The sequence below is a fragment of the Tachypleus tridentatus genome, chromosome 9 (assembly GCF_004210375.1).
Source record: "Tachypleus tridentatus isolate NWPU-2018 chromosome 9, ASM421037v1, whole genome shotgun sequence".
In the NCBI taxonomy this organism is placed as follows: domain Eukaryota; kingdom Metazoa; phylum Arthropoda; class Merostomata; order Xiphosura; family Limulidae; genus Tachypleus; species Tachypleus tridentatus.
Genome location: NC_134833.1, coordinates 76906385 through 76932776, shown reverse-complemented (window position 1 = coordinate 76932776; position 26392 = coordinate 76906385). Strand labels below are relative to the sequence as shown.

At 35.9% G+C, this 26392-nt stretch overlaps 1 protein-coding gene across 4 annotated transcripts; it reads right to left on the bottom strand.

Annotated features, from left to right (window-relative positions):
- LOC143225541 (uncharacterized) lies at nucleotides 1-26099 on the bottom strand. Of its 4 annotated transcripts, none has more exons than XM_076455174.1 (11): nucleotides 25559-26099; nucleotides 14206-16554; nucleotides 11074-11119; nucleotides 10266-10364; nucleotides 9348-9799; nucleotides 6897-7010; nucleotides 5350-5516; nucleotides 4270-4415; nucleotides 3066-3146; nucleotides 2023-2173; nucleotides 1-762 (listed from the first exon to the last, which is right to left on the bottom strand). In XM_076455174.1, the coding sequence occupies exons 2-11, from the start codon at nucleotides 16531-16533 to the stop codon at nucleotides 492-494; spliced, it is 3855 nt and encodes a 1284-aa protein (XP_076311289.1). In that variant the 5' UTR covers nucleotides 16534-16554; nucleotides 25559-26099; the 3' UTR covers nucleotides 1-491. The 4 variants fall into 4 exon arrangements, with proteins under 4 accessions (XP_076311289.1, XP_076311290.1, XP_076311291.1 ...); XM_076455175.1 differs by having other exon boundaries at nucleotides 25563-25699; XM_076455178.1 differs by having other exon boundaries at nucleotides 626-762; nucleotides 2085-2173.
- Nucleotides 26100-26392: the final 293 nt, after the last annotated feature.

Genomic DNA, 26392 nt, shown 5'->3' with positions numbered 1-26392 from the left:
TTCCTGAAAAAAAACTTTATTTGAGAAAAATGATGACCAGATCAGATGAAATAGGCACATGTTCACGACGTTATCTACATATTTACATAATATGATTACTGCACATGCACTTTTGAACAGTTAATAACATTTGTTCACTGTTCATTTCGTAAATACCTTCCTCATCAGAGCCACTTGTGCATAATATAAGCAGAAAGCAATGAAGTTTGAAACAGTTGGAACCAAAAAGACGCAAGAATGTATTAAAATTGTTCGTTAATGTCTTCTTTTTTTTACAGTTCAACCCATAGTAATTTTGATATATTATTTTCATGTTTTGATAAACCACTGCACATAGCACGTATAAACAACACATCTTTAGCATTGATAAGATGTAATAACTGATAAAAAAAAAATCTTGCCAAAGAAGTTTATAATATATATTCTTTTCTCTGTATTTACATAGCGTTAGATGCTAATAAGTAAATATCAGATTAACACCAAAAGGATCACTATCTTAATGTTACGGTTTCGATGCCCAAAATATCTCTTATATTGTTGTCCAGTTGTACTACATCAATGGTTGTATCCCCATCCGTGGCTACGCCTTCTAAAAGGCTGTCCAATCGTGTGCCTGTCAAAAGCTGACTGCAGGTGGCGCTTGTCTCAATTTCATGTTTAGGAACAGGAAATATTTCGATGTAGCTGTGAACAAACTTAAATTTCTCCTTGGTGAAGTTAATTTGGTTTAACACGTCAGCAAGACGGAGGCAGTTACATATACTGAAAAAAAAAAAGAAAAACATATATCAATCTTGTTTACAGCCTGCGTTTTTTATGTTTTATAATTTGTTCAGAACACAAGAAAACATCAAAACGATGCTTTTTCTTTTACATAAAACTATGAAGTGTTCAAATATATATTATTTATTTACATCTAACCAATTTATAGTAAATTTGTTTTAAAGAACTGATCCATTCCCGATCTCTCTCTCTCTTTTTTTGTAAAACCGTTGGAATGTTTGTCTAAGGATTAAGCAAAAACAACAACGAAAGACTCCTTGGTCCGTTTTGTTTTCATGGGTTCTTTATAACAATATCAAGAAACTTGCAGGGAGAAAGAAACGTCTTTTTAAAAAACTAATATATTTTTTTTACTTTTTCTGACTCATATAAATTTAAAGTGCCTTAAAACATCACATCAAACAAAACTACTGAAATATGCCTTTGTATAAGGGTATTCTCATTACACTTTATGAAAAGTGAGAATCGATATGTATTTTGATCTCATCTGATTAATGAAGCTGGTATCTTTATTAACATTTCTTCTCAATGGAAGCCCTCAAATTCGCGTATTTGCATCTTTGTAGTAGAGTTGAAATCTTTAATGGACTGCAACTGTCTGTTGAATGAAAAGTATAGAAGTCGAACTTACTGAGACCTTCTTTAGGATCTAATACCTGAAAAAGGCCTTAGTACAGAAGTCGAAACGTTGACTCTTTTCATTGAAGAAGCAGTAGTCCATTAAATTTTCCAAACTTACTATGAACACTCTCCCAAAATTTCACTAAAACAATGGCACTTCAGTAGGTAAAATTATCAAATATTTGATGGGGGAAAGGGAAGCATAAACAGCAAAGTTTCTGTGTTGCATTTATAGGATTATAATTAAGAAAAATAATATGCCAGAAACTGCCCATTGGTGTCAACAAATATTGAACATAAACGTATTTTGATAAAATCCACAAGTTTTTGTACACAGCAAATCACGCTAAAGTTATAAGCCTGTTACACATCTTTTGATTTTCGTACGTTTATCAAATATATTAATTAGAAGTTAAATGCTCACGAGCACATGCATAAGTAGTCAGTGCTCGTTCTCCCTCATTCACGAGCTGAGAAATTTTTAGCAACTCGTTTTAGCTTATCTTCTTTACCCCAAAACAGAAACAATTTATTCCAGTGGGCCTACACAGCACAGCTAATTAAAACAAACCGTGTAGCTGGGACCGTCTCAGGCAAAAGCAGTTGTGGCGTACTTACGCCTTGCTGTTGTTGCCAGGCAATTGCAGGCGGAAAGTCGGGAGGTGAGGGGTGTCGCTCACCTCGAACAGGAAGTCATCGCTCTCCATGCTCTCGTTCTCGGAGTCGAGAGGAAGTCCTTCCCAGATGTCGTAGCCTGTCTCTTGAGCATCTGAAAGATAAAAGATCGATTAATTATTCATGAAAATCGTACTCATTACTTGTAACAGACTTATATTAGACAACTGGACATACAAAGCTGTAATGGAGACTTATTTCTACCGCTCAAAATTCAGGTTTGATGTGGAAACAAATATGCGGCACAGGGAGAAAGACATTGTGTACAATTTATGTCAATTTTAATGTATAAAGGAAGTAGGACAACATACAGCATCTGTCTACTTTCGCCAATGCACCCCAGTGGCTCAGCGGTATGTCTGCGGACTTACAACGCTAAAATCCGGGTTTTGATACCCGTGGTGGGCAGAGCAAGATTGTCCATTGTGTAGCTTTGTGCTTAATTAAAAACAACAACAACTTTCGATAATATTATAATACGCCTATGCAGACATCAAGTTTGAAAAACAGATAAATAAAACTAGGATATTAAGTATATTTTGAAAAGGGTGAGTGGTCTTCTGTAAAAGAGGTCTATATCTTCACTGTTGTGGGCTTCAGCGCCCATATGGGCTCTTAATTTATAAGCAATGTGTAACAATACAATCATTAGTTGCTTCAAGTTAGTTCTTCACACACATGCATGTACAAAAGTATTTGAAAATTGCTTTACTATATAGTAATTTATTTTTTTAGTTTGATTAAAAATGATACTTTGAGAAGCACTTCTTTTATCAAGCATGTCCTAAAGCTAGCTATTATAGAGATTCTTCTGTTTTATGATGACGACCTAAATACTACAAACAACGGTGAAATACAGCTCTAAAAATTATAAATGACCTATCTTTCTTGATTAACAACTAATGAGAAACAAATGTAATTATTTTAAAGTTACGTAAATAAGCAACAAAGTAAATACGTATGCGACTACTTGAAAGACGTTTCACCTAGACAACACGAAGATCCATGGAATTTCCAAGGTAGAACTAAATTATTGTCGGTCTCTCCAGTTGCGTCAGCCAAGAAACCTATATAAAAAACAATGACGATCGTAGCTGGTATTAAACATGTCAACAGAGACTGCAGGGGAACATTGTTGCAGCAATAAAAAGACAGGGAAAATGGCATAAGTAATGAAGAGAAACAGGAAAAATAGCATCTATAAGAGAAGCAAAAAAAAAATGGCGTCAGTAAGGAAGAAATCAAGTAAAATTTGTGTAAATAATAAAGAAAAGAGGGGAAAATGGCGTCAGTAAGGAAGAAAAGCAAGTAAAATTTGTGTAAATAATAAAGAGAAGAGAGGAAAATGGCGTCAGTAAGGAAGAAAGCAAGTAAAATTTGTGTAAATAATAAAGAGAAGAGAGGAAAATGGCGTCAGTAAGGAAGAAAAGCAAGTAAAATTTGTGTAAATAATAAAGAGAAGAGAGGAAAATGGCGTCAGTAAGGAAGAAAGCAAGTAAAAACTGTGTAAACAATAAATAAAAGAAAAAACTGCGCATATAACAAAAAAGCAAGAAAAATGCGTAAATAACAAAAATTCAGAAAAAATTATATCACTTATAAAGTGGAGAAGAAAAAATAGCACTAGTAATAAAGAAGGAAAGCAAGAAACATTAATCCAATAATAAAGAAAAGTACAAAAAGCTGTAACAGTAATAAAACAAAACTAAAAAAAACGAACAGTTTGTTCCCCCAAAAGAAAAAAAAAACGCAAAAATGTATATTTATTATAAACTACTTTTCTCGAATTTTACGTTATTCGATATAACACATCTAGTAGGACTGATATATTATTATACACTCATATTTACTTTCATTTATAGATTTTTATTAATAATTTTATTACTCGAGTCATTACTACCGGCCACTGTTTATATAGGCACTATACTAATAGAGTTTCAGCGTGAAAAAAACTCTCAACAAACTTCAAATCTGCACTTTATGGTTAAGAATAAGCATCTTCTAATCAGATATAATAAAACTGGAAGTTTTGTTAATATCTAAGCCACATTTACCATAGTTAGGATGGATCACTTGAACGGAGGTTGGAAAATTAACGCACTTTATATCTTCCATCTGATATGTTAGACAAGAAGTAAGCATACATGTGATGTGTTTACAATTTCAACGCGTAGGCAGCTGCGTACTCACCCCGTAGAAACTCCGCCATGATGGACGACTTCGCCAGTTTCAGAGGCGTGAGACCAGAGTACGTGGCAATGGTAGGATCAGCGCCATGGGACAACAACAAACGCACAATCTCAATATACTCATTTTCGACGGCGTCGTGAAGCGGTCTAGAAGAGAAAGACTAATAGTTGTTTCAAATACTTCCGAGGTTTCAGGTACCATATATTCCAAGTAAACTCTTTCTGACCTTACCTAACTAGTATTACAAATCGTCAAAATTTAATTGGAGGGATCGCCAGTTTCAATCCTCTTAATACTTCAAATCCTATATATCCTCAGTCCACAGATCTCTTAGTAAAACAGAACCAATAATAACACCCAAAATCTTCAGTGAATTAATATTATATTGGTATAGTAAAACTGATGCCGATGAATGCTGGTAAAACAGAACAAATGATACCAGACAATATATAGATGTTCTATGAATATAATATTATATGTGTGAGTGCGGAAGGACTTTCAATTAGCCTGCGTATTGTGAGTGTTATAAAACGTTATTTGCAGACAAAGTTTCTGATTATATTTATGTCTAGACAACACTTAGAACAAAGGTTGTAACTACTCACACAGTTTAACAAGCTAATTTGCAAGTTCTTGTATTTTCACTCTTCTGTTGATAAATATAAGGCAAATTGTAATTGGATGAATTGATTGGAAACAAACCCACAAAAAACTAACTTTTTATCATCTCTCTTTGTTTAACGATTTTACCTCTTACATTTTATAGAAGTAAATAATTTAATAACAAGTTTGTTTTTGAAATGTTGTTTGAAGATTCGCCTAGCAAAATTGTTTCTTTTATATGTGCGTATGTGTGTGCGCGCGCGTGTATATATATGTAATCTAATAGGCAACACTTTTTTTCTTACGGTTAAAGTGAAGCTTCAAAATTAGGGATAATAATTTAGCCTTTTGTGGTAAGGGCGTATTCTTACAAGATTTTCCAACTCTCCTATCACATAATAAGTTTGAAGTCTGACGTCACACCAGCTGCAAAACACTGAAAAAATATGTTCTGCCAAAAGATAGACCACGACGTACCTGATTCCACCCGCCGCACTTGCACTGACGTCAGCACCATACTGCACGAGTGCACTTGCAATTTCGAGGTTTCCGCGCGAACAGGATTCGTGTAAAGGAGTATATCCAGCGTTGTCACGCGCGTTGACATCGCAGTAATTAGTCTCCAAGCAGTACAAAACCACTTCCTGCAAAGAAAAATCAAAATCTGCATGAGCTAAACCTGCAATTAAAGCAGCCTTATCGAACCAACGATGTGGTAACACATTTTCCACAGGAAATATGGTCCCAGATCTTGGAAAAGATGATTGCAAACTTAATCCCTGAACTAATTTTATGCAAGTGTTGAAACATTTAATAAAAACAATCGTAAAATTCAAATCTAAAACAAGTATTTTTAGATAGACAAAAAAACAGTTTTAGCAATAGCTGGTTTGTACAGTGTTTCTTAACATAGTTCGAATCAAAAGTATAAAAATTGTACAAGAACAGAATATATTAAGAATAAAATCAATAACGTGGGCTTTTAGAAATATATCACTGAATGATTGAAGAGTTGTAATGTTTTGCTCCTTTCTCAGAAGTTGGCGAGCAATATAATCTGTATAGAACACCATATTACACACCACTAAGCTGGCCCAACGTAATTTGAACAAGCGTTTACAAATAGAACTCTCATTTATATTTATTTGTTTTGGATTTAGCGCAAAGCTAAACGAGGGCTATCTGCGCTAGCCGTCCTTAATTTAGCAGTGTAAGAATAAAGAGAAAGCAGCTAGTCATCACCACCCACCGCCAACTCTTGGGCTACTCTTTTACCAACGAAGAGCGGGATTCACTGTCACATTATAATGCTCCCACGACTGAAAGGGTGAGTATGTTTGGTGTGACGGGGATTCGAACCCGCGATTCTTGGATTACGAGTCGAGTGCGTTAACCACCTGGCCATGCCGAGCCTATTTATATTGAACAAACAGTACTACTTTTCACATGATTAAACAAATGGTAAAATATACACGAGAGTCAAAAACCCCTATTTTCCCAATTGTTGTAGAGTGGGTGTGGAGTGTTGCAAATCTGGTCACATGGATTGTTTAGACATATGATGTCATGACATAAGGTTCAAATCAAGGTCAATCAAATGTTATCTCTGAAATTATCAGTTTGTAGTGGCACAAAGTTTGTACCATTTGTATGTCCTCGATATGATCTATATGTTACGCGAACAGGTGTTAGGTAACAAATAGCTCTCAATATTCCTAAACACCCTACGTCAGCAGAATCACACTATTTCATAACACATCAAACAGGAAAGAGTTAGAAATTTTGGCTTGCCCTGTACATAGTAGAACAAACAGAAATTTTAGACGTTTGGTAGATATAACATACATCGTATAAAGCGTCCTGCTTAGTTAAACAGATAGAGCACTAAGGTACCAGTATTTTCAGAAGACAACATTTAATCCTTCTGGTGCAGATACGAAGTTGAAAAAACACCGCAAAACCTTTTATGGTTACATCGCGTGTAGAAAACCTTCCGAGGAAACCGACAAGGAGAGAACACTCACCGCATAACCCAGTCTTGCCGCTCGATGAAGAATGGTTTCTCCTAAAGCCTTGTTCACCATGATACGCTTCATTTCTGGTGGAGCTCCATTGGAAAAGTCAAACGGCACCTGGTGCTGAAACAAAATATACAGTACAATGAAGTTGGAGGTTTCCAGAGAGTTTAAAAAAACTGAACGTTCAAGAGGGAAAAGTATTTCAACAATAAAAGAAACGTATCGTGCGCGTAAAATATTTCTAATTTATTGTTTGTTTGTTTTTGAATTTCGCGCAAAGCTATACGAGGTCTGTCTGCGCTAGCCATCCCTAATTTTGCAGTGTAAGACTAGAGGGAAGGCAGCTAGTCATCACCATCCACCGCCAACTCTAGGGCTACTCTTTTACTGATAAATAGTGGGATTGACTGAATTATAATAACGCCCCCACGGCTGAAAGGGCGAGCATGTTTGGTGCGACAGGGATCTCATTTATTACTCACTAAATCCTATTTGTTAATTAGTGCATTATTTGTATGGTTTTATAAAAATAAAGGATACGTTAATTCACCAAACGGTTTAAAACATTAACATAAAACTCTAATGAGCCACAAGTACTCCTTTTTAAATGTTTAGAAAAGCCTGAGATGTTTGCTTAGTTAAGTATATTTTTAACTAACAGAAGTAACTAAAACATTTATTACTTTTATTAATGTTTTAGTTAATGCTCCAAATAGTCTCGATATCTTGTTAACCTTTTATTACGGCGACAATGGATTATGATGTTGTTTGACGTCAGTCTGAATTTGAAACAGAAAATTAAAATGTCGGTGGATGGATTTCAGTCCAAGAATTAATTAAAAATATTTTAAAATTTATAATTTAAGACACTTCGAGTAAAATTGAACTGTTTTATGTAATTAATAGGGAAAGAACCAAGCTTGGTCTAATGATTAGAATGTTGGATTCTGTGTGGATAGGAAGGCCCAAGGCTTAAGACGCAATCTTCACTGAACACATTCCGTATTTTTAGCTGTGGGAGATATAGCTGTATTACAAATTTAGCTTTAGTTAACGAGCGTACAAGGGAATAGGCGAGAGTTAATTCTGACTAGTTGCCCTTCCTGTTGTTTGCAGCATAAAATTATGGCTAATTATGTTAAAATAATGTGGGTCTCTTACGTAATAGTTCAGCCCGTGTATCGCATAATACGTCGTTTTACCAACGTGTCACGTGTGTGTGTTTTCCTATATCAAATTCAAATCAGGCTATCTGCTGAGTCCCCACCGATGGGAATCGAATCCATGATTTTAGCTATGTAAACCGTAGACTTACCGCTGTACTAGCGGGGGACCCGACATGTCGCATAGATGTTATTTATCCCATGTGTTGTATAAGGCACTGTTTAAGTTGACAGTACCAACAATATCTTAAAATTAAATGTTTTTTTTTTTTAAATATAGCTACAGAAATATTTTGTGGCTTGGTAAATAATTTACAAATATTGAAACTTTAATCTCTACACATAAATCATACATATACACACTTATCTTCTTATAACTGAGACGTTGAATAGGTTTATCTACATTCCTCTTGATGTATTCTACAGAATTCGGGTCTGAAAATACATTGGTTTTATGAAAAAGTAAATTTTGTGATTCATTTTACATTAAAAAACGAACGAACTGGCCTTTCTGTGAAGCGCATAACGTGCGGTTCGACTGACAAATTGTCGCCAGGTTTCTCAATGTAACAAGATTATGCAATCAGCGGCTATGTAGGTCTTCCTTGAACTTCATTCACCTGAATTAGAAATACGACAACTCCACTACATGTGGTCCCAGTTAATCTCTCTTGTCATACCGTGCGCAAATGTCATGTGTCAACTTACGCCTCAAAGAGTTGACAGAGATCTCTCTCTCTCTCTCTTAAGAGCACCACGACTAACTGCTTCTAGTACTTTTCAAAAAATGTGAGTATTCATTCAACACCTGCTGCAACAAAACCAGACAAGTTACATCTATACCGTATCGAATATTCTATTTAAACTTTACAGGTGTACAACATGCAAGTCATGGCAATAACTTCAGATGAAATTGTTGTATAACAACAAACCAGACAAGTTACATCTATACCGTATCGAATATTCTATTTAAACTTTACAAGTGTACAACATGCAAGTCATGGCAATAACATCAGATGAAATTGTTGTATAATGATAATAATAAAGGTAAATGCAAGTACATGAGAAAACACTAGACTCAACAGACTCAACATTGCAAGTTCAAGATGGCAAATTTCAAATCAGCTTCCTTACCACATTATATTCTTTCCTACAAGTACCGTAAACCCATAAAAGTGTAACTAAGCTTACTTTCGTATCGTAAATCCTTTCTGCTATTTTCACTCCTAAACTGAAGTATTTTTGGTTTTGAAAAATAGTATTTTTAAGAGAAAATAAATTAGTAAACACATACCTTTTCTCCGATATCTTTAATTGTGTTTTCTAACGGTTTCACATCTTCCTGTTCTTTCAGAAGTTCTTTATCCAGAAGCTTTTGAAGGTTTGCTGTCTTTGACTTCTTCTTTCGATGTGGTTTTGCTATCATGTCTAAGCCTGACTTCAGTCGGCGTCGTCTGACTGTTTGACAACTGTACAGTAGTCGTCTGTACTTCCATATTAGGCTTAACTGAGAAACAACTTGATTCGAACAGTGAGAGTTTCCGTCTAGTTCTGTTTTTGACACTTCATTGTCACTTTCTGGGTCTGATTCTGGGTCCGATTTCCTCTGTTCTTCATATAGTCTGGCCAGCAAGCGTTTTCTGAGTTTTTTCTTCGCTTTGGCACAGACTCGCTTAGCCTCTCTGCGGAAGCCCTCTTCAAACTCAGCACTCTTCAATTTATTTATCAGAAACTCTTCTTTACAATCTGTAGAAACGACATTAGTATAAATTAAGCCAGTAAATATACTACGCTTCGTTTCTTTAGCATGTAAAATTTTTTACGTCATAATACAGAAAATAAAATTTAAAAATTATGCATTTATAGTAAATGTATATATGTGTAGATGAGGCTGGTGTAAAAAAAAAAGCCTTTTACTTGTACTTCATTATACTTTTCAGTCTGAAATCTCATGCCTAACTATATTAGATGTTTGTACAACATAGAAAATATATTACTTACTTGTTTGGTAAAGTTTAACTTTTCCACGATTATAAAAGTATCTGTTATTACTATTTGTTATTTAAAACAGCGCCAGTATTCTACTAGTCACATCTTTAAATGCAGCTCTACTTCTTTAACCACATACTTTTTCTTTCTGTGTTTCCTAACACAGATAAATCAGATATTAACATTATCTATATAATACAAATTTTAGAAACGTGTTTTATACCTGAATGATTTCGGTGTTTTTTCTTTATATGTTCTGGTTTCAATTCTTTATTATAATCTTCTAAATCTTTGGCTTGTCGTTTCTTTAAAACGTCTTTATCTACAGATAAAAAACGATATATACATGTATACATGTATAAATATATATGTTCAGTGACATTTAACTCAAGTAACTAATTTCTTTCGGGCTGGTTTGACAGTTTTTATATGGTTAGGAAGAACGTGCGAAATAGTGGGTATAAATCAAGTATTATATTTATAAATGTACAAAGTAACTACTGAAACAAACCATCATAAAAAAAAATGACAGTTTGGTTGGAAATATGTGTGTGTATATGTTTGTGTAAACATGCAAAGTTCGTTTCACCATTTATCTTAGTATACTATACCAAATGTAGCTATTGAGGACCAAAAAGTAAGCGACAGCGCTAACATTATGAATAAAGGAAGGTCAGATTTAACAGTTACTTTATGTATTTGTTAATTTGGGACTGTATGTATGTATGATTACACTAAAGAAAGTGAAGATAGTTCTTCTCCCTATTTAATTAAATAAATCAAACTGTAAACATGATATTCTTAAGTTCATTCATTCTAAAAACAAACGTATTTATGTTATATATATATATTTATAATTTATATATATATACATACACAGAGAGAGGAGCGAGAGTATATTTAGAAATTATGATGAGCATTAGCTTTGTTACACATATTTTATCAAACTCTATACACTGTTATTACTTATAAAATTTTATTTGACCAATGTCCATGCAGTTGTATATTTCTAAGAAAAACTACTGACTTACCTTGGGAAGTACTAGGAGCAGTTTCGCTAGATTGTGTAGATGTAATCTGGAAACAGAAAACAATATACATACTTTGTATTAAACGTGAGATACGGTAATATACAATATTACTTTATTATGATTCAGACATTGCCAATATTTTGTTATCTAGAATTACGTTATTAAGTGTGCAACATTTAAGTTTAAATTTATTTAAAACACATATTTTAAGAGGGATACACGTTTCTTTACGGGTGCAAGTCACACTTGTACTCAGTTAATTTTTGACTTATAGGAGGGATAACTGTATAGAGATATAACAAAACAGCAAGTCACATTCTCCTAGTGATAAAATAACAAATATCGAAATCTCTGAACAATGAAATCATACGCAACAAACATGGCTTTAACGCAAACTACAAACAAACAGAGGTCCAATTTCACATTAGTATAGTAGAGAGATATTTGTATAAGAATCAGGATAATGGACACGAATGTATCACACGCACGCACACACACAGAATTCTCTTTCCCGCATTTACAGTGGTCGAGTCCCAAAATCTCATCGATTACCGTTTAAGAGTTACATACACCCTAATGGGTATATATAGTTGGCCACGAACAAAATTGTTAAACCATATGTTGAAAGTAAACAGTCTACCTTCTAGGAGTAAGACTCGGGGTAATTATAGTTTTGTATGCATAAGCATTTATAATAGAATTTTGAACATAGTCATCGTCCTAAAGGGACACAATAACCACACCATCAGTCCCGAAGCTTTAGTTTCCATTCTAGGTAAGTTTTTCACAGTACATAATTACTCATATTAAAGTGTTTTAATCTTAACGTTGGTTGCTCTTATATGACTTTTGTAATAGCAATTCGATCAGATGAATGCACCAATCACTGTCCGTGTAATTTATATGCTAGTATTATACTTCAAACAGCAAGACACGTAACTGCACAGTAAAGTAAACCGGATGATAAGTGTAAGTAATAAACAATAGAAAATACAATGATCTAATATTAATATTACAGAGCTGTTTGGTATATCTTGATGAAGATGGAATATAACTATTTCGAAACGTGGGCCCGGCATGGCCAAGCATGTTAAGGCGTGCGACTCGTAATCTGTGGGTCGCGGGTTCGCATCCCCGTCGCGCCAAAGATGCTCGCCCTTTCAGCCGTGGGGGCGTTATATAGTGACGGTCAATCCCACTCTTAGTTGGTAAAAGAGTAGCCCAAGAGTTGGCGGTGGGTGGTGATAACTAGCTGCCTTCTCTCTAGTCTTACACTGCTAAATTAGGGACAGTTAGCACAGATAGCCCTCCAGTAGCTTTGTGCGAAATTCAAAACAATTTCGAAACGTTCGATAATTAAATATCCATACACTCATGTGTAAAATATTGTTGTTGCTGCCTGTCGTTCTGTTGTTCATTATTTTTTAGTTTTGTGTAAAAAAAATAAATAAACAGAGCTTGGAAACGATAATGTTTTTCGTTTGAACTGATGGATTCGTACAGTGTACAGAACATATTCACGCCAACTTAGAGAGTTCACACTGATGAATTAGTGCATGCTTGTAACATATACGAGTCTGGTGCGTGACAGGATTACTTGTGTGTAAAACAGACCCCACGAGAAAAAACGAGCGTTCTACACCTACCAGGCTATGTTACTCTCGTTCCCAATTAGCGTTCCAAACCCAACATGGTTATTATCTTCTTTCATCGCTTCCCACGGTAGGATAAAACTGAAGTTCCCGAACTTTAATAATGGCACAATGCGCACTGTAGCCTAAACGCTACTACATTTTCTGCATTAATTACTGATAAATATATATTTAAAAACAAAAATCTGGTCCATTGATTTTCCAAAATAACGAAGATGAAGCTGAGTAATTTTGTATATGAAACAATATCAGAAAAATCCTGTTTGTTTAGCATGATAAATATTTCAAAATATGTTCTTCACATCACTTGAATACATTACATACCATCTACGATTCAAATCTGGATTTGATATTCTTTGAAAGATTATGCTACACTATATAGTAGTAGCGCTTAGATTTATGAAAACAAAACAAAACACAACGAAATATAAAACACATCTGCGATAATATTATATTTTTCCTGAACGTTGAGAGCATCACGTTTTTCCTTCTTTAGTCGATGCTCCAAAAGCTCCTTGCCGCGAACGAGAACGATTCCAGTCATCGAACAATAGTTACAGATTACGGAAGCAGCTCGCGGTAAGCGTAAGCTCACATCTCTAACCGAACTAACACACGTGCAAGTCGCACGCTATCGATTTCCAATCTCCAATCAAGATTTCTTCCTTTAGCATCACAGAAAAATGAATATTGGGAAACAGGGGTTTGGCTAGGGTAGATACGTCGAGAACTGTTGGACTTCTTTGTAAGTTAGCACGAAACACCTCAGCCATACAAGTAACTGCTCAGTATAGTTCCAAAATGCACTGGATGTAAATCGTTTTATTTATGGTATGTTCATGCAGCTCTTTTGTTTTATAAATATCTTTAACGATTTTGAATGAAACAGCAGCAGTAGTGTGTCACTAGTTATTAAAGTTTTTTGTCAGTAAAAACACACTGGCAATTAATAATAACCATAAACGGAAAGGAGTTAATAAATAGTAAAAATATATATCTCTCCAAACACTCACCTGGAGTGGTCTTTAATAAATAGTAAAAATATATATCTCTCCAAACACTCACCTGGAGTGGTCTTTAATAAATAGTAAAAATATATATCTCTCCAAACACTCACCTGGAGTGGTCTTTAATAAATAGTAAAAATATATATCTCTCCAAACACTCACCTGGAGTGGTCTTTAATAAATAGTAAAATATATATCTCTCCAAACACTCACCTGGAGTGGTCTTTAATAAATAGTAAAAATATATATCTCTCCAAACACTCACCTGGAGTGGTCTTTAATAAATAGTAAAAATATATATCTCTCCAAACACTCACCTGGAGTGGTCTTTAATAAATAGTAAAAATATATATCTCTCCAAACACTCACCTGGAGTGGTCTTTAATAAATATTAAAAATTAATATCTCTCCAAACACTCACCTGGAGTGGTCTTTAATAAATAGTAAAAATATATATCTCTCCAAACACTCACCTGGAGTGGTCTTTCTTCTTTCTTATGTTTTGATGCATCGATGAACGAATCTGAGGAGTTGGTCCTTTTCTTTTTCTGGACATCTGAGCTAGGTAAACACTCCATCACAGACCTTTTGCGACTGTTGTTTAGTCCACCAATGTCTAGCAGCGAAGTGCCTTCTAAATCATCGAAAGTGTATTCTGACTTTTCCTGGATGAAGGAATATGGATCATAAGATTCTGATGGTTTCGAGGGCAATATATCGGGCTTTTTGTGTTCCTTTGTAGGCGATAAAAAAGATGAACCTATACCTTGGCTTTTGGTATCAACCTGTTTTGGTTGGTGGTAATGACTAGGGTCAGAATGTTGATGCGAAGATGGTATTGCTAGCGAGCATCCAGGTTCTTTGGCACTTTCTGAGTCCAAGACAGAAGGTTTAGATCCTTGAGTCAGATTGATGATACTGTATGGAAGTAACGAAGCTACGTTTTGATTGATATGGTGGTTCATTGATGATTTGCATTCATCCTCTCTTACTGTGTCATGCTTTTTTGAAGAAGGTTCATATGAATGATGGTAAACAGGCGCTGTTATAGGCATTGGTGCACTAGTAATGAACGACGATGAACTTGTAGTTGTTTCGTGAGGAGTCCAAAGAGACGGATAGGAAGGGGATGTTATGTTCGGTTGACTGGATTCATTGAGACTTCCCGATCCCGCAAGGATTGGTGGTTCAGAAAACTTCATTTCATGTAACTGAGAAAACTCAGAACGATTGTGACAACTGGTAACTGCTTCCAGTTGTGGCATCTTCACATTGGTTTCTGTGTGATCTAACCCTTTACTACTGTGTTTAGCAGAATAAGTTGAAGCATCTCGAACACTGTGTTGTTTCGAAAATTCTTTCTGGTGATTTTCTCTGTTTTTAGTTCTATGTTCTGATGACTGGGAATTCGGTTTACAGAAATTCTGTTTTGTGCACTTACTTGTGGGTTTATCTTCAATAATAATTACTTCATTACTATTAGATTCTTTTTTCATTGTTTCAATGTTGTAGTTGGTTGTCGGGAGACGGCGATGCTTTATGATACCATCTCGACGTTCTGTTGGTGTTAAACAGCCTGGAAAGTCTTTGGCAACACGTGGGCTTTCTTTTTGACCCAAGCCTGTACTATCTTTCTTTTTGTGACCTGGAGAAGCGGCTGGAGCTACAGCTTTATTGATCGGGGCTGCAGATAAACTCGAACCCCACAAATTTGGATTTGAAGAAAACAATGAACCAAAAAGGTCGTCTCTCCTTACTGGCTCCCCCAGGTTGCTGTAATAGGGGTTCATTGTCAACCGAATGTCACGCTGACCAAGATAAGAAAGAGATGGAGCGAAATATCCACAGGCGCCATTACACATTTTCCCGCTGGCATGTTCTTTACTTAAGCAGGCCATGGGACTACGGCTACAGAGAGGCGTTTGCTGTGATGGGTAGCACGAGCAGGAATTGGATGGCTGCCCCAAGCTACCGAGCGAGGAGGAACAGCACGCACCTACACACTTGTTTTGCTGCACGTGATGCTCCCTTAGCCGCTGGAGGTGCTCTGCATAACTTGTTGCCTCAAGTGGGGTGCCACTTAATACACTTTTCTCGGCACCTGGTCGGAGAGCCACAAAAGCTCCTTTTTCCTCGGTCCGTTCAGGGAATAGTGAGAGGCTAGGGAGTCCTAAAGAGTTTGGAATAGTTTGTCCATAAAGGCTCCGAGGTCCCAAACTAAGATTCCTATCAGACAAACTACTGTTGGATGGTCGAAGGGGTAACGATAACGATGCTGGTTCTAAGAATGGAGAAAGATGTGTCGGAGGTCGAGTTCCTGCACATATGGCGCCATGTTGATCTAAACATTGTTCTCGTTGTTGGAAGATACTACCTATCATGTGATGAGATCCAAAAGATGGCACAGAAGACGAAACCGGAGTTCGATCTACACAAAATGGCGACGACATATTAGCACCCATTAAGCCACCTACACTAGCATCTGGTCTGTAACCCACACGGAAAAGGGTTGGATCCAACAAAGTTCCTGGAGAACCTCCTACACCTGTCATATGTCTATGTAACCCTGCCGGAAGTCCTTGAGAGGCACTCAGTCCGGCAAATTTTTGCTGCTCTAGAAAGTACATTTCTTCAGTTTCTACTGCACCTTCCGGGGTCTGACCTACAGATTTGTTGGACAGATCTAATGGAATTTCACTTTGCCGTCTTGCTGGCAATCGTGGCACTTCAAAGGGTCTTCCGGTACTAGCTAAACTTGCTTCAAATGGCTGGATAGAGGAGTAGAAGTTAGGATAGTACATAACTTGTTGAACCTGGAAAACCTGGAAAAGGAAAATGCATTGGGTTAATTTTTAAAGGGAAAATTAAGAAAAAATGTGCAATATTAATAAATACAAAACTTTAAGTATACACATGTACAACAATGCGAATTTGAAATGATATTGAACAGTTAAACCTTGAACACTAAAATGATTTAATTCGTGCTTTCAACAATTATAATTATTTTTCCTCCAGTGAAATTAAGACTTTTATAGCATGAAGAAAGAAATCATCGTTCAACTTATATTGTTTTACCATAACTCACATTACAGCATTATTCACAGCAAATTAAATTTGGAAGAAAAAGACAAGATTTACACTAGTTAATACAACATGTAGTAAAAAATGCGTGACGGGTTTTAGAGAGTTATGGTGTATTATTAAATAGACAATTAAACATACTTTATTGAAAAGACTGATGGCTGGTGATAATTTGATGCAGTATTCAACGAAATTAATCAATAGAATTTTAAGAAGTTATGACGTAAAGTGCGAAATATTCATCACATTGAAAGAGAAAATGTTTTAATAAACTTTGGTGAATTCAAGCACTATATAATTCTATAGTTAAATCGGCATAAAATAAAACATTCAGATGTTGCAAAAAAAAGCAAGTTTATAAATATAAGTTTTTAAATTTTGTCTGAATTGTTTTGGGGTATCTGCACATGACAAGCACTCAAAAAAGACAGTTTCCTACCACTAAACTGCGCCACTGTGGCAACGTTCTCAATATGTAATATTAAGCGCGGGTATACAAAAACGGTATTCATGTTGTCTGACTGGCGTTCTGGCTCTTTTCTCATGAAGTGTCTGTCGCGCATTAATGTGATTTCAAAGAGACTTAAAGGTTTATAATAACATAAGCAGTGGTTTCCAACTGTAGTAAATCAATACCACTTTACAAGGTAATATGTTTAAACATATCACTGAATGTGTGCCAGAAAGTGAAATCGTCTGGAGAAACGCCACGTCAATAGGCATGTCCAACTCTGAGAGCTCTTAGCTAGTATAACCTTAAGGATTTTTAAAAATTTCTCTCAGAGTTTTGGTGTGTGTTGACACAACATATTACCATAATCGTATGGCCGACTAGTTATGCAATGATGAAACAAAGCTGAAAAAGGGGTGAAAGAGGGAGATGGGGGTTGCTAACCACTTTTGACTGAAAGGAAACTACCGACGTATCCGGTCGCCTACCGTTAATTCTCACGACAGATGCGCCTGTATGAACAACGACAGTTCAGTGGCTATAAAGCGGCACTAAAGACGACTTTGGTTTTCCTGCTCTCACGATTCCTCATCATCATCTGCGCTAGCAGAGAACAATTGGAAGTTGACTGTTGAGTAATCCATCGCTTCACCTTGTAACACGGAAAACTGGCATCTGTAATTCTGCCAACTTTCTTCTCTATGTAACGAAATAGGTTTTTGATTGTAACTGTGAATAGAAGGGAAGAAGTACGTAAGGGAACACTTTTATACGTAGGCATTCATCACTTACTTTTCTGGGCAAATACATGTGTGTGTTTTTTCTTATAACAAAGCCACATCGGGCCATCTGCTGAGCCCATCGAGGGGAATCGAACCCCTGATTTTGGCATTGTAAATCCGTAGACTTACTGCTGTACTGGCGGGGGGCTCTGGGCAAATACCTTCTGTAAAATGAAAAATATGAAGACATAACAGGTCAAATAATATTTCGTTCCACAAATGTATTATGCGCCAGTTGATTTGTTTGTTATTAAGCACAAAGCTTCACAATGGGACATCTGAACTATGCTCACCAAAAATATCGAAACCCAGTTTTCACGTTATATGTTTTTAGACTTGTCACTGGAGGGCTGTAAGTATTGAAACGGACGGGTTGTAAAAAAAATCTCTGTGGTATGAAGTGAGTCCATCAGAAAAACCTTCACACAATAAAATATGTGTCTTTAGAATAACTCGTTATGAGATTTGAAATTCTAATTCCAAATTCGGGGATATTCTTTTACATTTCTTTATAAATGTGGGGCGCTTCTGATGAAAATCTTTAGTTCAGAATGTCCATCTTCCAGTGTACAACAAGAGGAAAGTTTACAAATTTCACAACAATAGCATTCTTCAGGTAAACGAGATCACAGGAGCTATCATGGCGCAACTTATATTTAAGGCAAAACTTAATGACACGACCAAAAGAGACCAGCTGTAAAGTGTAGTGATGAGTGCACGTCATACGTGTGAGGATGCATCATCTTGCTGAAACACACCAGATTACCACTTACATATATATACACACATGCCAAGATATTCCCATAACGTTTCTGAGTTATAAGCCAAACTTGAGGACCATCCTTTTTCTTCTGGAGATTCGCCATTTTAATTTTTGAGTAATATCTACCTTTTTTATCTTCTCTAAGTTAACATTATTGATAACAAACAGTCACCTAATACATACACAAAATGCATAACAATAATTAATTACTGTAGTCGCTTATAAATTAAAGAGAATGAAATTGTTACAGTATTGCTAATGATAACAGAGAACTAATTCACAATAAATTATTCAAATAACAATAGTAATAGATAAGTTACCAGACGTCTAAATGACAAGGGGCGTCTGTCGCATAGAGTAAAATAGTCTTAATTTTGCCATATGTTAAACTTATTCACTATTAATTAAGAAACAGGCTTAAAATATTACGTTAAAATAATGTAAACTACAGCTTTTTTTTCACATTCATCGTAATCTGTCCACTTTGAACTCAAAATCAGAGGATAATAAAAACAGTATTTAAGCTACGAAAAAAAAAATCAATTTTACATGGTTTTTTATCACAAGCTTTACGCCTATTTGTTTTTAATGCTTCGCCAGCTTTCGGCGTTAAAACCGCAACGTATCCATTATTACTGATCTATCTGATTTGTTTCTTCTCACGTCTTACGAAACGATATTCAGTGTATGTTATCATTGCTGGCGATTTATTGTGCAGACGGACAATGAGTTGATTGGAAGAGATGACCGAAAAATAACTATCACAGGTACAATAACATTTTTGTTAATGGCGGTGAAAACAAGTTAAAATGTACAGTACTGTTGACGATGATAGTGAACTCGATAAGACACACGTTTTGATTGGTTACAAAGAGCTGTTGGTGATGACGGACAATCAACTCAGAGAAGTTTGATGATTACGTCATATGTGCAACTAACTTGTCACTGCGATGTTGTTGGTGTTTGATGGTAAACTATTTGTGAAGTGTTATGATCGACGGATGTGCTAGACAACATGGATATTTTACCAAAACACCAAAAGACTATTTAAAAAAATATCCACTTTCAAGTTTAATATAAGAATAATATAACAGCATACTGGAATACATATCTTACACTGAATATATAAAGACCTGGATTATAGGAAAATTAAAATTAGTAATTGTGACAACAGTGAGGATATTTTTATAGCCAATATAGTACAACGGCAAGCCACCTGGTACATTACTGAAAAAATAATGAATGGTTAAAGTAACCTCAGAACTGTGCTAACTGTACTAGTTATGTATACACCATGTGTGACCAACCTTGAGGGAGAACCCTATCGTGCTAACGAAGTGACATCGGGTCAAAATTGAAGTGGTTCTGTTATCTAATATCGTTCCTAGGCTTCATGATCTGATGGATGTGCCCCGGCAAGAATCCCTAAAAGGTCCAAATTTCAACTAATGTGTCTCTCACATCATGAAGTTTGTGAGATGAAGCCCTCTTCACGGCCAGCCGAACATTTTCGCGTTAATTGCATTACTCTTGGTAAAGCGCTCCGGCTTAGCAATCCCACACCCCGAGGCTGTACGACGCGACCCGGGCGTCTCCACTCAGTGTGAAGCGGGCGGGTGAGATCAGATAGTTCTCGTGGTTGTTCAGATAGATGGGCCTACCGATTAAAAGCACCGAGAACTTGTTTGGAATACGAAAGAACACTGGAGGTAGAAAGTAGAGACTGGCTTTCAAAGAGGTCTGGCCTTCATTCACTTCTCTTGTCGTATTAGATAAAACGTACTTTCCTACGGCGTATGAACAGAAAGATTGATTGAGTTTCCCTGCACCTTATTATTAAATCCCACTATAGTAGATGGAAAACTGAAAGACAAATTATAGTTACGACGGGTCCCGGCTGGATGAATTATTCGTTCTAAGGTCACAAGGATCAGTAGTTGGCATATATATTGAACACTGAGGTGTCTTTAGAGGGTTCTATGTTGAATGCAGGTTCATTCTTCAACCATGTAGGAAAAATAATATGTTGTCTGGCTAAGCAAGAACGTCGAAGGAACGGGTTTAATCAGAAGTCTCAAGTTGCCGAACATGTTTCTATATATGCTTCTGTCTTAAAAGTACAGAATGTTAGATAAGAATTCTCTTCCAGAATTTAAATTACACAATCAAATTGATGTTATGTCTCATCTTAGCTTCCGCACAGATTACAAAGCGATCACAATTATTTATGATTGTATATGCACTAACACTGAGATCACATTACAACACATTCGGTGCGACTACATTGAGTGTGTTAATAATTAAAATACAGGCGTGCACGAATATATAAAGCGTGCAATGCGTGGGACTGGATATGGGTACACGCATCGTTAAGTATCACATGCGGCACCGGAAGAAAGACTTTTTCTCTTCGATGAGGCACCTTATTATAAGACTGGTCCCTCCAGAGGATGCTGATTCGAACAACGACCGTAAAGTCGTTTACCTACATCACGCATGATGGCGGTTGGAAGGCGTCTGGCTTCACCAATGGTATGACGTCATGGTTCTAGATCTTTAGTCTTGAAATTGAACGAACATTACAGAAACTATAGGGTCTTCTATCAGGGGCGTTTCTAGGTGCTTAAAAAATTCAGGATTCGGGCTCGTAGCCGTGGGAATTTTCGGCGTTTCAGTTTGATATCGATCATGGTTTTCTATTTTGATTTTTCAAGACGCCAATAGGAAATTCGGAACGCGGGCAACTGTGCCAGCGCCCTTAGCGACGCCTGTATTTACCACTTACTTTATTATTTCTAAAATTTGCGAGAAAGCGAATTGATTTTTTTAAAATACAGCTTTAAATTACTTTTTCTTCTCCAGAACAGCAAATTTGATTGTGATGTCTTTCATTTGAATGTTATAAAAACTTCTAAACACTGTGTTTATGTTTAATGCATCAAATAGAATTGGTTTAAATGTTTTTGGAAACTGCTCTAACCAGTGTCGTACAAAACCTGCATCTTATGATACATGACTATATGTTTACAGAAATATCGGACGCTACACGTGTCTTTTGCTATTCTTCGCGATGTTATTAATAGAAAAATATGGTGCATAACATGTATCTTTTGATAATCGAAAACGCGTACAATGAAAAACAGGACATAGAATGTACCTATCGGTACTTGTAGCGACGTTATGCACAGGTATGCAAGCTATAATAGGTTAATCGTTAGTCGGTGTAATGATGTTACATAAAAATACAAATACATCTCCTAAAAAGGCCTTATGTAACATTATTATAAAGTCAAAACGTTTGTGTGTGTTTTCATATAGCAAAGCTACATCGGGCTGTCTGCTGAGTCCACCGAGCAGAATCGAACCCCTAATTTTAGCGTTGTAAATCCGTAGACTTACCGCTGTATTAGCGAGGAACAAGTCAAAACATCGAATAGAGTAATTGAAAGTACCATATCTTTAAAAAAGTTACATAAAATATGAAATACAATTCCTATAACCAGAACACTATACCTATACATACACTCACAAAAAATATGATTACTCATATAAATACAGCAGTTTTAATAATGCCACGTGCAAAGAAACAAATATTATAAAATTAAAATGAATATTATAGTGCGCTTACAAATGTTATGTCAGCAAAGCATCCAATCCGTATAGTACCGCCTGCTAAAAATTATTTAAAAATGAAACGTCTTTGACTATTTATTACATAAAAACGCAGTGCAAAGGTGACACAAGGTAACATACGTTGAAGGAGTCTTGAACCGTGTGTTTTCAAGTTTCCCCAAAACTCTTTAGGCTAGTTTACTATTGAATGTCTATTATCCTCTACACAAAAACAACAGTAAAACAACCACTCTTTGTGAGGTGCTTTTAAACAAAGTTCTCTTACAGACAAAACATGTTTAGAAGAAACCTGCTTCTCCAAGAAACAGAAGGTACTCAAACGTATTGATTCATTTAGCAGTGTTTACTATCTTTATAATTCACAGTGATCCGTCCTTAATAACGTGAAATAGGTTAATAACGTTATCAGCATGTGATAAAAGAAATACAACTGCATGTATTATATACACACATCTATATTTGACTAATTTCCAAGAACTAAATATATCCAAAAAATATCATTTTCGAAAAGTAAAAATAATCAATATGTTACACATAGCTCACATACATAGCATAAATGAAAACCGCCTATAAAGTGATATATACCACGTACACTTGTCACATATTCTAAACAAACTCCACGAGTTGAGTTTGAAACTGTCGTTAATCTCATTTTTACAGCATGTTTCAATATGCTATTTAAAAGGCTGATACTTAACTTTCCAACCATACCGAGCACTTTGTTTAGTTTTTTTAATTTCGTGCAAAGCTACACGAGGGCTATCTGTACTAGCCGTCCCTAATTTACCAGTGTAAGATTAAGGGAAAGGCAACTAGTCATGACCACCCACAGCCAAGTTTTGGGCTACTTTTTTATCAACAAATAGTGGAATTGACCGTAGCATCACATCGCCCCCACGGCTGAAAGGGCGAGCATGTTTGCTGTGACGGGGATTCCAAACCGCGACCGTCGGATTACGAGACGAGTGCCTTAACCACCTAGCTATGCCGGGCCTCCGAGTAAGTTTCCTTATATTTTGAACAGCAAACATATATATATATATATATATATTTGTATAATTGATTGTACGAATTAACTCTTAAAGATCAAATGTGAAAAACAGAGAAATAAAGAATATTTCCATACAGGTTTTTCTGTCGTTGTTTAAACTGAATTTAATGAGTTTATAAAATTAAGTTTGTTCATCATGCGCTTTTATCATGATTCAATAAATAGGAAAGCCCTAGTGCCTGAAGCAGTAAGTAATTCGACACAACATTAAGTGACGATGATTTAAAATAAAATATAAAACACACAGTTTTAGAAGAAGGATCACCGAATCCTGATGATTAAAGGTTGGTTCTAGAAGAGTAATCCCAAGAACTTTTAACTGTATTTCATCTTTAACTGTACTCACTATAATAAAGTGAAGCACGACACTCCGTCTGTATACGTGGTAAGTTACTTTAGATGTAATTTCCGATCTTACGTTGGAAGGTATTCTTCTATTCTCGTGTACAACCATCCACCTAGTGGTGGATTTAACGTCCTGTTGTCCACAGCAAGGTTAGTATTGAATTTCGCGCAAAGCTACACGAGGGCTATCTGCGCTAGCCGTCTCTAATTTAGCAGTGTAAGATTAGAGGGAAGGCAGCTACTCTTTTACCAACGATTTAGGATTGACCGTCATATTATAACGCCCCCACGGCTGAAAGAGCGAGCATGTTTGGTGTGACTGGGATTCAAACTCGCGACTCTCAGATTACAAGCCGAGTACCTTAACCATCTGGCCATGTCGGACCCAGGAGCAAGGAACTAGATTAAAACTTATATATCAAAATAGATCGATTACTCCCTTGGGGATGACATTTGAAACTTTCAATAAATGCTTTACTCAACAAATAGGTTTCAAGATACATCTAAGTGGAAGTTGTGGATATATTATCTACAATATAATAGCTAACTTTATAATTACAAAGAATAATACTGCTCTCTACTAGATAAAACTGCGGCTATTATTTTTTGTCATGTACAGCTTTAGTAATAGTATGAATATTTTATTTAAATATTTCCAGACTGTATAAAATTCATTTAATTTCAAAACCTTTTGACTTTTGTTTTGTCTCATAACACAGTAAAACTATTTCAGATCCGTTAAATAGAAAAATAACCAAGTTAGTTTCAAAAGCAATAGGTACATAATTGTTCAATCTAGAAAATTAATTTACGATAAATTCTCACTTAGGTTTATTTGATTATTATTTACTGAAGTATTTAAAAGCAACAATTTTCAATCACGTCCTTGTTTCACGATGAATTTAATATCTTGATAGCCAGAGAGATCGGAACAGCATCCCCGCTTTTACGTATTCGACTTATATAGCAACTGTAGATTATATTATTATAGTAATGGGGGAAGCTGCCCCAGACCCTTCTAGATTAAGTTGCTTTAGCCAGCTCCTTACAGTCTCATTTTCTCAATATAAAATCTGAATACCTAGCCAAGTACCCCTACTTTGCAACTACTTCCTACATCCATTATTTTAATGTCATTCATGTAGACACTAATTTGATGTTCCTGTAACCAAAACAAATGTGTCAGAAGATACGGGTCTTTTCTCATTCGAATTAACTTTTCATTTTACAACTGTAGACTCTCAGCTTAAAACTATCTACAATATCATATGTTGTATAAACTATCTACAGTATTATAGGAACAGTAAAATCAATGTCCAAACACTACCTGAAAGATGTCAAAAACATGAATTCAGGAAATAAATTCATAATAACTTCTTATGACTCATTGGCGACTAATCTATATGAATGTATCTAAATGACGACATGTGATGTGTTAAATAAGAAACTTTTCACATAGATCAGTTCATGCACACTTTAAGCCCACGTTACACAGTCTTTCTTTCCTCCTTTTCAAATAATATTGAGAGTAAATACAAAGGTTCCTAATTATCTCCCTATAGTCTTCATTAAATTTAATGGCAACTATCTGGTTTGACGCCAACATTCCTTTTGACAAAATCTCACTACATAGAAATAACGACATAAATAAGCCTCCAACGTTTACAAGTAAACAAAAAACACTAGACGGCCTTATAGAAGGAAAACAAAGAGAACTCACCTACGTGAAGATTACTTTCCTAGTGTTCAACAACTCATTCCAAAGTCCAGCAGAATACATCGTTACATAAATTAGCTTTCCTTAAAATCAGATATGGTTTCCTTTTAAAGTTCACTGTATTTTTGCTCTGCTGGATTCGTCGAATATTTGATAAACTCGTCGTCTTTGAATTTGACTTTGTCGGTTGGACGTTGGGTTTCCAGAAAACGCCAAGTAGTTATGACGTGAACTGAATGAAAACAAATAGCTCGAGTCTTCTGGATCGATCACAGACTATATGAATGTACTATATCGAATAACATAATCTAAAATGTGAAATTTCCAAAATGTTAAACATAAACAACTTTGCAACTGTACAAAAAAAAAAAAAAAAAAAAAAAGTCAACTCAGTTCTGGCTGAAGCTACGAATTCAAACACGAACGCTCTATCAGGCACTCGATACGGAACGTCAGAAAGGAAGCGCAGATCGGAATCGACAAAAACGAAGACGAAACATGAAACACACGGTTATCCACACTACTCACTCTCCACGACTAGACTGAACTATGCGTTGGCAGTCGGCTGTCTTTGTTCCGGCCCGCTGCCGCCACTAGGCCATTACCGTCATTACAGCCCTACACGGGTGCGCGATACTAAGACGCGTCTATTTTCATGAGAGGGGTGTGATAAATTAGCCTTCTTGAGATGGGCGCGGGCCCTGTTAGGGTAACTATGCAATCGTATTCACAGTTCTCACGTAAAGCGGTTTTCTTTGTGACAAGCTAAAACACTTCGTATACTGGTACGTTTCAAGCAGCTCATTTGTTGACAAGTGGGCTCGTGATGTCTCGCTT